General features: G+C 38.9%; 2 protein-coding genes across 2 annotated transcripts; one reads left to right on the forward strand and one right to left on the reverse strand.

Annotated features, from left to right (window-relative positions):
- Positions 1 to 1,737: 1,737 nt before the first annotated feature.
- LOC127417562 (selenoprotein H-like) lies at positions 1,738 to 5,037 on the forward strand. Its single transcript, XM_051657563.1, has 4 exons — positions 1,738 to 1,744; positions 2,585 to 2,708; positions 3,059 to 3,180; positions 3,374 to 5,037. The coding sequence occupies exons 1-4, from the start codon at positions 1,738 to 1,740 to the stop codon at positions 3,478 to 3,480; spliced, it is 360 nt and encodes a 119-aa protein (XP_051513523.1). The 3' UTR covers positions 3,481 to 5,037.
- Positions 5,038 to 7,581: 2,544 nt separating this feature from the next.
- mif (macrophage migration inhibitory factor) lies at positions 7,582 to 12,317 on the reverse strand. The gene is made up of 3 exons (XM_051657747.1): positions 12,059 to 12,317; positions 8,282 to 8,454; positions 7,582 to 7,818 (listed from the first exon to the last, which is right to left on the reverse strand). The coding sequence occupies exons 1-3, from the start codon at positions 12,164 to 12,166 to the stop codon at positions 7,752 to 7,754; spliced, it is 348 nt and encodes a 115-aa protein (XP_051513707.1). The 5' UTR covers positions 12,167 to 12,317; the 3' UTR covers positions 7,582 to 7,751.
- Between the last annotated feature and the right edge of the window lie 443 nt (positions 12,318 to 12,760).

Genomic DNA, 12,760 nt, shown 5'->3' on the forward strand with positions numbered 1-12,760 from the left:
TTAGAATATTTTGACATGCCAATCAGCTAATCAACTCAAAACACCTGCAAAGGTTTCCTGAGCCTTCAAAATGGTCTCTCAGTTTGGTTCACTAGGCTACACAATCATGGGACAGTTGTCCAGAAGACAATCATTGACACCCTTCACAAGGAGGGTAAGCCACAAACATTCATTGCCAAAGAAGCTGGCTGTTCACAGAGTGCTGTATCCAAGCATGTTAACAGAAAGTTGAGTGGAAGGAAAAAGTGTGGAAGAAAAAGATGCACAACCAACCGAGAGAACCGCAGCCTTATGATTGTCCAGCAAAATCGATTCAAGAATTTGGGTGAACTTCACAAGGAATGGACTGTGGCTGGGGTCAAGGCATCAAGAGCCACCACACACAGACATGTCAAGGAATTTGGCTACAGTTGTCGTATTCCTCTTTTTAAGCCACTCCTGAACCACAGACAACGTCAGGGGCGTCTTACCTGGGCTAAGGAGAAGAAGAACTGGACTGTTGCCCAGTGTTCCAAAGTCCTCTTTTCAGATGAGAGCAAGTTTTGTATTTCATTTGGAAACCAAGGTCCTAGAGTCTGGAGGAAGACAGCTCATAGCCCAAGTTGCTTGAAGTCCAGTGTTAAGTTTCCACAGTCTGTGATGATTTGGGGTGCAATATCATCTGCTGGTGTTGGTCCATTGTGTTTTTTGAAAACCAAAGTCACTGCACCCGTTTACCAAGAAATTTTGGAGCACTTCATGCTTCCTTCTGCTGACCAGCTTTTTAAAGATGTTGATTTCATTTTCCAGCAGGATTTGGCACCTGCCCACACTGCCAAAAGCACCAAAAGTTGGTTAAATGACCATGGTGTTGGTGTGCTTGACTGGCCAGCAAACTCACCAGACCTGAACCCCATAGAGAATCTATGGGGTATTGTCAAGAGGAAAATGAGAAACAAGAGACCAAAAAATGCAGATGAGCTGAAGGCCACTGTCAAAGAAACCTGGGCTTCCATACCACCTCAGCAGTGCCACAAACTGATCACCTCCATGCCACGCCGAATTGAGGCAGTAATTAAAGCAAAAGGAGCCCCTACCAAGTATTGAGTACATATACAGTAAATGAACATACTTTCCAGAAGGCCAACAATTCACTAAGAATGTTTTTTTTATTGGTCTTATGATGTATTCTAATTTTTTGAGATAGTGAATTGGTGGGTTTTTGTTAAATGTGAGCCAAAATCATCACAATTAAAAGAACCAAAGACTTAAACTACTTCAGTCTGTGTGCATTGAATTTATTTAATACACGAGTTTCACAATTTGAGTTGAATTACTGAAATAAATGAACTTTTCCACGACATTCTAATTTATTGAGATGCACCTGTACATATATATATATATATACATATATATATATATATATATATATACACAGCTCCACACTGTTGAAGAAAGCTGAATGGTGTCACTTCTGGTTAATAATATCACATATGGGTGGAATTAAAAATCTTATGGGCTGAAAATGGTTGGTGTGACGTGGTTGAGTTCAGACTGAGGGATAAACTTTATAACCAGTTTATATATATATATATATATATATATATATATATATATATATCATGAATTGTTTGGTAAAATATCTTTCTCTGACAAGGAACACAAATAAATGTTTACATTAATGACAAATTATAGACAGTGTGCACATTTTTTTATTTTCTAGGTACAAATTAAGTACATGACAAAATGCTTGGCAAAATGATAGGTATTTTGAATCAAGTTCAAGTTCAAGTTGAACTTAAATGTCATTCTGCTCTATGTAGAGACATACAAAGGAATGAAATGTCATGCCTCACAGGACCACAGTGCTACATATATAGACAAAAGAGTAATTTAACTAAACATATACTTTCAATTTTACTTACATGTAACTACACATAGTGCAACAATACAGACAGTGCAAAAATGGCAAACAGTGCAAAGGACATTAATGGCCATAAATACACAATGTATACAACACAATAACAGAGAGGGCAATAGATTTTCAGTCCTTGTAAACACCTTGTATTCAACTTGTGAATAAGCATGATCTTAATTTTTTACTCAAAAAGGCATGTTGCTGTCTCAAAAGTATCTGCCTAATTTGACAAATTTGACCCTATAACTGTTGCCCCTATATTTACATTATATTACCATAACCCCCCTGGGGGCCTTTTACCCCAAACGTGGGGGCCTTGTACTCCAAGTGTGGGCTAATCGGCTCCCTCGCCTCATTCTTTTCTTTTATTGAATAATTTTCATCAAAACAACCTTCCGTTATCAATTTTTAATTAAAAGAAATTTCTTTTTTCAATCTTGAAACACCTTGTGAACAGAAAAAAACACATATTCCTTAAGGTGTGCCTTTAGCCCCATTATACCCTATATTTTGTTTTGTATCAGTCGTATTTGATATTAATGAATGATAAGTCCATGTGGTTGTTTCAGGTCACGCTTCACAATCTCCTACATTTCGCAAGATTGATAAACATCCATCTTTTGTACATCCCAAGGGCCCAAATTTTTGCAAAATTGAAGTGCTGTGATTCATTCTGTGAATATGCAGGTCGTGGTTGGAAGCACAAGGTTGAAGTGGATGCAGAAGGAGCTGCAGTGGAGAAGAAAGTAAAGCCTGATGGAGTTGAGAAGAAAGAGGAAGAAACGGGTCAAAGGGTGATCATCGAACACTGGTAAAGGCACAATGAGGCAGAACAGTGTTTTGCCAGACTAATATGGGCACTGCACTTAGAATAGGAGGAGGTTAAATGAGTATTTTGGAAGTCTTAACTTGTGAAATACAAATTTGTCTTGAACAGAGAACAGTTCAGTGTCAGAAATTAACCAGGGCTCAGGGCAAAAATGCCAGTGAAAGTGATCAAACTGCCCAAGAAAATTGTTGTTGAATTTTGAGCTAATACGAATTGGATTTAAAGGAACTCCAAAACATGAAATGAAAACATGAAACAGCTACTATTGTATTTGATGTTCATATTCTGACTTCTTATGTGATATTTTTCAGCAAAAGCTGACGAGTCTACAGGCGGAATGCTGAAAGTGTGCGTGAGGCACTTGCGGCATCTCACCCTGAACTTTGCGTGGTGCTCAATCCACAGAAACCTCGGTGGAACAGCTTTGAGGTCACTCTGATGCAGGGGGACGAAGGTATGTCTGAATTGGGAACAGGCCCAGACTTTGACTACAGTATGCAGAACTTGTTCTCTAAACATCATGGAAGAGGAACGGTAGAAATTGAATGGATGTCTAAGGAATTGTTTCCTCAGTCTGCTTCTTACATGTGTTATTTCTTCTTCCATCTTTGTTTGCATCTCTGTCTACCCATCTCTCTCCTGAGTAGAGGTTCTTTTGTGGTCTGGCATTAAGAAGGGTCCTCCTTGCAAACTGAATTTTCCTGATCCAGCTGAGGTGGTGACGGCCCTGGAGGAAGCTCTGGAGAGCAAGTAGAGGTTAAGATGAGACAGGTGAGAGATGCATCTGTGGCTGTTAGCTCTCTAAACATCTTTCTGGATCTTTCTCTGATCTAATTTTCTTCCTTAAGTCAATCATCTTCCTGGACACTGGATGCATAATGATGTAAATGGACTAATGGGAAAACCTCCCTGTCTGTTACTGATGATCAGCTCTGTTGTCCTGGACCGGATAGCTGACCACATCTTGTTTCTTCTCAAACCTATTGTTCATGTTCTTTGTTCACAAAATTAGTTTTAGATTACTATGACCTTTCTCTTTAATTGTGTTGAAGTTTTCTTAATCTCTTTTTTACTGATTTGATTTTATGCAAATAAAGTTTCTGTGTTTTATGCTGTTTAGGGTGTTATCTTTAAAATACTTTAAAATGGGGTCTTGCATTTAACATAAATGGTGATCAGTGCATGTTCATACATTAAATACTGGCTACTGAAATCCAGGATCTTTTGGGGTTCATGACTCATAATTTTATACATAAATGTCCAGCACTCCATGAGTAAATTAATGCAGTTTGCTTTGGAGTAAATTATGGATGTGTGCCATTCACAATTGCCTCTGACCTAGTTTTAAAGATATAGTTCACCCAAAAATGAAAAATCTCTCATCATTTACTCACCCTCATGCCATCCCAGATGTGCATGACTTTCTTTCTTCTGCAGAACACAAATAAAGATTTTTAGAAGAATATTTCAGCTCTGTAGGTCCAAATGCAAATGAATGGTGAACAGAACTTTGAAGCTCCAAAAGCTTATAAAGGCAGCATAAAAGTTATCCATACGACTCCAGTGGCTAAATCCATGTCTTCAGAAGTGTTATGAAGAGTCAATATTTAATCCCTCTTTTTTTTATTTTTTTTACTGAAAATCTACATGTTCACTTTAACATTCTGGTGTAGAAGTGACTTTCACATTCAGACACCCACTGGTTGGGGCTGGTCAAAGGTGGAGATTGATTGTAAAAAAGGACTTAAATATTGATCTGTTTCTCAAAAGCATATATATACTGTTTCTGATGAGAATCAGCTGTTTTGTCTTAAGGACAGATTTCCCAATGAATGTTTTGTCACCATGAACAATGGTAAGGTCTTGTTTCCAAATGCATTGTCGCTTGTGCTGGTTGTGGCTAAAATGTGAAACCCTTATGGGGTCTCATTCTTTTGTGGCAAACATGAGATTACACTGACTAATTATTTTAAGTAACTTTACTGAGATTATTGATGAATTAAGATTAGTTAAGTGTGCACTCTTTATATATTTATTTTTTGATAGTGGAAGCTATCGAAGTCAGGTTGGGTTTTTCTAAGTGAGATACCTGGCTTCACTTGGGTAGTTGACTTTAAATACTTTTATTTACGGAATATTGTATCTCACAGTGTGACATTCAATACTTCACCTAACAATTTTTGTAATTATTATGCATAAAGCTTTTATGAACTCATAAGAGGCTACATGGAATATTTGCACTTTTAAAAATGCATTTGTTGCCACAGGACCATTTAAAATAATGGAGTGTCTATTTGCACCCTGGTGTAAATAGCATCTGCCACACAGTGCAGCTATTTGCACCCCAATAGACCTTATTCACGCTAGCGCCATCTTTGATTTTTAATGGGAATGACAATGAGGCTGTGAGGGATAGACTTGCCATCTCTTCAATGGCACGAACGGTATAAAGCTGTATAAAGCTCCTAGATTTTCCATAACTCATGTTGTCTGGAGTTCTTTGTATACTGAATGTTCTTGGACAGATATTTTATCAATGTTTTGTCCACGGGATGATCCAAAAACACTTTAAACTGCACATTGAAGAGATGGCAAGTCTATCCCTCACAGCCTCGTTGTCATTCCCATTAAAAATCAAAGATGGCGCTAGCGTGAATAAAGTCAGCGGTGTGCGTGCGGTGGATACCACCTTTTTCCGGGGGGTCTTACTGGGGAAACTAATGTGGGTGGGACTTCCGCCGGAAGTTGTTCTATAGCATTCTCTAGCTCTGACCGCAGTCATTGCAGACCCTGTTTACAACTGGTAATAAGATGCGTTTCGGATGATCCGATCGCAGATGGTCAGCGCTAAATATAGTTGTAAACGAGGTGCAAAATGTTTTGTGATTGGATCACAAAAAACACATACAGAGGTAATCAAAAACCACATCGCATTTGAGGTTTAAAACGGTGTCCTGATGCGTCCCGGACAGCAGCAAAGCACCACCTCTCACCAGTCACCTGCCGAACAAATGTTTAAACTTATGTGCGGATTTAAAAGGAAATAACCGTCCGATTGGAAAACTTGAAAAAGTTTTACATATCCAAGTATGAGAACTTCAGGGCTCTTCCTTGGTGTGTCTGTCTGATTTGAACATGCACGGTGACAAGCACACACATCTGATGCTGAACTAACACAGTACTCCACTTAAACAACCAATAATTCTGCTCGAAATGTTGCGTTTGTGCTTAGATTAAATCTCAACTGCATCTGGGAGAAATAGCGAACTAGTTTTGTTAGCGCTTTCTTTGTCTTTATGACTTTTTTGCAGTTTATTATAGTTCAGTAACACACTGATATAGTGAGACTGATGTATGTCCATACGAAATCATACACGCTCTCCTCAAAACCACAACGAAAGAATGAATGGACATACGCCGCAACAACAGCTGTGTTAACTTGACAACGGAAGTAACGCCCATATTTCTCACTAAGCATCATGGGACGTAGGAAAAAGGTGGATGGATGGTGTGCGTAATGTTGTCTTAGCGAATGCGATTTGAATCCGGCTTTTGTCACACTTTTTCCCCATCCGATTACCTGTTTCCACTCTTAATATTTTATTTAATACTGCTTACAATAATAAATAAAAATGAATATAAAGATTGATTTCAAGCAGTGATTTTGGTCACAGTGAATGTTGAGGAGTGCAGAGAAGGGTTTGATCTGGAGTCTGTCGATCGAACTCATTCCCGCGGCTCGGCAACGTTGTGTGTAGATCATACTATAGTAATATTGTAGTAACCATGTTTTTGGCAGAAACCATAGTTTTAATGCAATTAACCATGGTGTTGTTAGTACAGTAATATGGTGGTAATATAGTTGCCATGGTTAATTTTGTGGTTACTGTAAATGTACAAAAAAATACCATGGTGAAACTGGTTACTGTAGGAAAACCAAGGTTATTTTTTCTAAGGTAAGGTTAGGTTTAGGGGTTAATGTAATGTGTCTGTGGGACTCTAAATAAACACACTGCAGTGATGCCCATATACTGTATATTAGTATTTAAAAATGGGTACAAATAGTATCTGACACTATTTGCACTAGGGTGTAAATAGCATCTGCCTTAAAATAAACTAGTGCAGGCAAAAAGGTATTTAAAACAAAACAAAACAACAACAAAAAAAAAAAAACACTCACTTTCCCTTTTACAAAATATATAGATTTTAACCTAAAATACACTTTGTGTATCATCAACTACTCATATACTCTGTTTCCTTTTGTAATGTTTCAGAGCATGCATTTCCTCGCTGTGCCAGTTTCCAGTAAAAGGTCTAAAGCTATTTGTGAAATCAAAGCTATATAAAGCAACAGTCTAGATTGTGCTCTTGCATGAGAGGGCTCATTAGCAAAAAAGACTTAAAATCAGTCAAATTTGTCATGGTATTTTTTTAATTTTATTTCTATTAATCTGTGGGGGTGTGGCTTGGGAAAATGCTGTGAACTCACTCATGATGAGACTACTTTTTTTAGAAGTAATGATTAAAAAGTTACAAGGCCAATCTCTTTTCCAAAGTTACTCTTGGGGGACTGTCCGGGAGCTTGATTAAAATACTTAGTGGACTATACATTTTTTATTGATTTTTTTGGATAGATATCTTTAACTCTAGATGCTCTCAGAATCAATTATTTAGACCCCAACTGCTGGTGTCATGATTGGTAGATCATGATATTTCCAAACGAACGCATGTGCGCCATAACACATAACCCTTTTATCAGCATCACAATTTGACCACGGGTACAGAGAACAGGATAGCATGGGAGGAATGCAATGTTTTGTACTTTAAAGAGCCATAAATAAAAACAACTAAATCATTACAGTTCAAATAATTTTTTATTGTCAAAGCAAGTTGGTACGTGCTGTAAGCTGTAAGTGCTGTGTTAATACTTGATCAACTGGTAATATTACACTCCTAACTGCTCTCCGCTGAGCAGAGCCGAGATGGAAACTGCAGCCTTATAACAGGCCATAAATCTGTCTTTCTTTATCCAAATGTGGTGCTGTTCCAGGCCACATTAGCCGCATCCATATCAATGAAGTTTATATAGATCCTGAAAAAAAAAAAAAAAAAAAAAAATGTAAGAAGGATACCAAACCAACAAATCATTATGGCATTTGCCATGTTCACCAAAACAACACCTACTGTAATTAATTATATATATATATATATATATATATATATATATATATATATGGACCTATAGAGCTGAAATATTCTTCTAAAAATCTCTGTGCTCAGCAGAAGAAAGTAAGTCACACACATTTGGGATGGCATGAGGGTAAAATGATGAGACTTTTTATCCCTTTAATTTATGTATACACAAGTACAAAGCATTTAAGGACTCGTCTATTTGTATGCACTAACATAATGAATTCGAATTAATATCTTTTGAGGTCTCATTGTTATGTGCAGCTCTAAGGAGCTTTTTGTCTTTGTGTATTCTTAGGTGCCATGGTATTTGCCAGTAACCTGATGTGTATGTATTGTGTTGTAGCTGCAATATGTCTTCATACCTGTCAGGTGAAATGCCAAGGTGTTTGTTGAGCAGGTCCATGAGAAGTTTGGAGTATTTCTTATTTTGTGCTCCCCCGATCTTTCCAATGCTGGTGAGAGAGCAGAGCGCGCACGGGTCTCCTTTGCCCCCGAACATCATCATCTGATCTGGGATAATGTGCACGGCGATGTACTGACACAAGCACGGAGAGAAAGACAGGAAGGGTTCCAACATTATGCTTCCATCGTTGCAAATAATGATACATATGTTGGCTGGATGCACATATTATGTTATTATATACAGGCAGAATGCCCTGTAATGTCACTGCGGTAAAGATAGCTTGCAGTTTGAAATTCAGACTTTGATTGGCTATAAACACGCTATGCGCTGTCGTAGACATGTAAATAATGTTGCATGTCATTCTTCATGATTTGTGAATTCAGATGACATCATCCTCCACTCTGCAATCGTTGTTTAAATTTGACGACTCTTCATTTTCTAATGCAAACAGCTCCAAAAGTTGAACACCTAGATGACTGAAACCTGTCTCATCTTGACCAGTCTGATTTGTGAATTTTTTAACAGCAGTTTGTTTTCCTGTCAATAATTTTTAAGTCCATGAGTCAGGAAGCGTTCTTCACTTTCACATTTCCAGCAAACACGCAGTCTGAGTTCATGCAAATTTACTTGTTTTAGATAGTTTTCACAAATCAGGCTCTTTCACAATCAGATTTGGTCATGTTTGATTGCATCTTACTGCTCGACCCCCATTGCCTTGATTAATAATAGTAAATCAGCTTATAATTCTAAAAACTGACAATCTTCATAGGTCACAGTAGGCTCAAAAAGACCATGATGATTTGTGAATTTTTTTTTTTTTTTTGTCTCAACCATTTTTTGAGTTCTGGAGTCAACAGTTTTCCGGAAAAATCTGTGTTACAGGCTCTGAGAGGTCACATTCTGGAAACATGATGGAAAAACACTAGTTTCACACAAAACTGGATTTGTGAAAACATTCAGATTGATTTGACTCAGTTTGATGGCTTAATTCATATTGGCATTGTGAAAAATTAAGGATGTAAGCCAAAAAAGTAATAAAGGGTGTTGCAGGGAGGAGGGCGGGGCTGGGTTGTGATGCTGCACACCCAGCCCCTAATCAGGCTAATCAAGCCCTGGAGAGGGATAAAGGTGACCGGAGGCAGCAGTTCCAGGGAGAGAGAGGAGTTATGGCCAGCTGCCCGGCATGTGTTTGTCTTTTTGTTTAAGTTTGTTATTAAACTCTTATTTATATTGTTAAGCTGGTTCTCGCCTCCTCCTTTCCATTGAACTTTGTTACACTGGTGCCGCAACCTGGGAAGGAGGAGGGATGCGCCGTAGTAGAGTAGAGAACGGAGCAGCCCCGCCGGGGGACTGAGGAGCCCGGCTGCCTAAGAGCGGAGGAACGGCTGCCGACCACGAGGGGAGGAGGGGCTCCTAGCCAACCGCCTGGAGCTATCAGGGCCGCTGCCATTGGTGGAGGAGACCCCCTACCAGCCGTAGAACACGGCGGGGTCGAGAGGACCGCTGACCGCGAGCGGGGAGGGGCTCCTGGCCGACCGCCTGGAGAGGGAGAACCACTGCCAGGGGCGAGGGAGAACCACTGCCAGGGGCGGGGGAGACCCCTTCCATCCACTGAAGACTTGGCGGGGCGTTCCGTCCGCCAGGGGCTGGAGGACTGCCTCCAATCTGCCCGGGGAGGCGCGGCTGTCGTCCACTAGAGGGCGGAGGAGTGGCCGAGGACCAAGCTACGGCACATCCTTCCCGGGTTTCGGCACCAGTGTAACAAGGTAAAAGGGAAAGGAGGTGGCGAGAACCGGCTTGACAATATAAATAATAGTTTAATAACAAACTTAAACAAAAAGACAAACACATGTCGGGCAGCTGCCCGTAACTATCTCTCCCTGGAACTGCCGCCTCTGGTCGCCTTTATCCCTCTTGAGGGCTTGATTAGGGGCCGGTGTGCAGCATCACGACCCGGCCCCGCCCTCCTCCCTGCCACAGAGGGCTTATAATTTTAAAAAGTGAAATTTAGATGGGTCATAGTTGGCTCAAAATGACCTTTATGATGTGAATTTTTTTCACAGTTCAGTTAATATCAGTTAACTAATTGTTTAAGTTTCTGAGTCAACAATTCATAAGAAAAATTATTATTTAGGCCTTGGGATTATTTAGGCCATTTTTTATAAAGCACACTGTTTATAATCAGTGAAAAACACTTGTTTCAGACAAAACTGGATTTGTGAAAACTTTCATAAATCTATCTGACTCATTGTCATGGCTTGCATATTGGCATTGTGGAATATGAATAAAATATGCCATAAACCAATAAACTTCTTAGAATTCTACAAAATGACCATCTGGATGGGTCAGTGTTATAGGATTTGAGAGGTCACATTCTGGAAACACGATAATTATGATGGAAAAACACTAGTTTCACACAAAACTGGATTTGTGAAAACTTTCAGATTGATGTTAGTCATTTTAATGGCTTCATGCATATTGCCATTGTGAAAAACTAAGGATGTAAGCCAAAAAAGTAATAAAAGGTCTTAAACTCTAAAAACTGAGCACGTAGACGGGTCATTCTAGACTCAAATTGACCTTCATGATGTGAATTTTTTCACAGTTCAGTTTTTGTCATTTCACAAATCAAGAAGAATAACATGCGACATTATTTAGATGTCCACGACAGCGCATAGCTGGTTTATAGCCAATCAAAGTCTGAATTTCAAACCGCAAACTATCTTTACCGCGGTTGTAAACGTCACTGACAGTAGAATTTATTTTCGATCCGATACCAAGTACTTTTAGGCCAGTATTGCTGATATCGATACCAATACCAATACCTCGAATAAATTGAATTTTTACAAATTCTTTGGATAAAATTAGTAACTTAAATTATTACTTATATATATTTTTTTTTATATGTATGGGCCTAAACTGGAAAATTATTAGGCTGCTTTGTTTACCTTTTTAAAATTAGTAAGTATAAGCAACATATAAAACCACAAAATTAACCATAAATATTATTATATGGTTACTATTACTAAGACCAAGTTACAATAGGGATACTGCAGTAATGCTGTAGCAAAACTTTGGTTACTGCCAAAAAAAAAAAACACACAAAAAAAAAAAACATGGTTACTACAGTCGTAGTTACTAGTCATGGTTAATATAATATTACTACAGTAAACTCATGGGTAGTTTTCATAAGGGTACCTTATTTATTAACGAGGATTAAAGATCTTTATCAATGTTTTAATAAGTCTGAATTTAAATAAGCCTGTAAAAATGGTCACAAAAATGGCCCATTATAATACATGTCATGTCTAGATTTGTAATTAGTGTGAATAACTCCAGATGTTGTTTTCTGTCATTACCTCAGGAAAGCACTGCTCTCTCTTTGAACGAGTGCTATGACTGAAAGGAAGAGCAAAATAGTTCCGGTGCCATGCAGCAATTCGCTCATATAATTATTATTTTCCACTTCGAAGCTTGTGAGATGCATTAATATTCATGTTATCTAAATAAGAAGATCACTAGTTAAAAAAAACAACAACTTCAGAATCGATATTTATTATGTGAGGATCGATATTCCACATCAGTATCGGAAGCCCATCCCTACAGTTGAAGGAATAGATCATTTTTAGGGTGGGCGTGCTGCTGGATGAACAGCTAACATTCAAATCCAACCCACTTTATGCAAACTAATCTAGAAATAATACCACGTTTATAAGACGTGTTTACAATTGCTCACCTGCGCGGGTTTGCTCATCGCTTTGGCGAGCTCCTGCGTGGCCTCCGACAGCAGCTCTGCAGGAACGGCGTCCTTTGCGACATTTGTGTTCACCACGAACATCGGCATGACTGCAACGAGAGACGAAACTTGCTACAAAAGTGCAATAAGAAGGACTGGAAGGGTCAGTCACCTTCGGGAATGTATACAGTTGCGAGCCTGAGCAGGACGGGGTAGAACAAGGGAAATGACCGCCGTGCCAGTACTTTTTCTAGGCTACCGTAAACCTGCGTACACACGGCTCGTTTGACCCAAATGGTGATTTGTCGGTGCAACTAAAAGCCACATATTACTGTAAAACTCTCAACCACACCAGATGAACATATTTATATTTCTAGATAAGCAACATATGTGGGATTGTTCACTTTTAAACGAGTAACGGTAAAGTAAATATTAACCGATTTCAAACGACCACATGGTCGTATTGATTCGGGTGATTACGGTAGCCTCGTGCACAAGCAGAGCGAGACATCCGGAAATAATATTGTAACGCAGGGAAGTCCGATTTATTTTAGTGAATCGGTTCGTTCGGACAGTTCGTTTCATGAAACCGGTTCAAAAACGATTCACAACCGAGTTATCTTTTAAAGTGTTCGTAGACGGTCCCGCGTGGCATTTTACGTTTCATTTTGTAGTAAAAATGCTGTTTGTCACGGTATTTCG

Source organism: Myxocyprinus asiaticus, chromosome 27, assembly GCF_019703515.2.
Source record: "Myxocyprinus asiaticus isolate MX2 ecotype Aquarium Trade chromosome 27, UBuf_Myxa_2, whole genome shotgun sequence".
NCBI lineage: Eukaryota > Metazoa > Chordata > Actinopteri > Cypriniformes > Catostomidae > Myxocyprinus > Myxocyprinus asiaticus.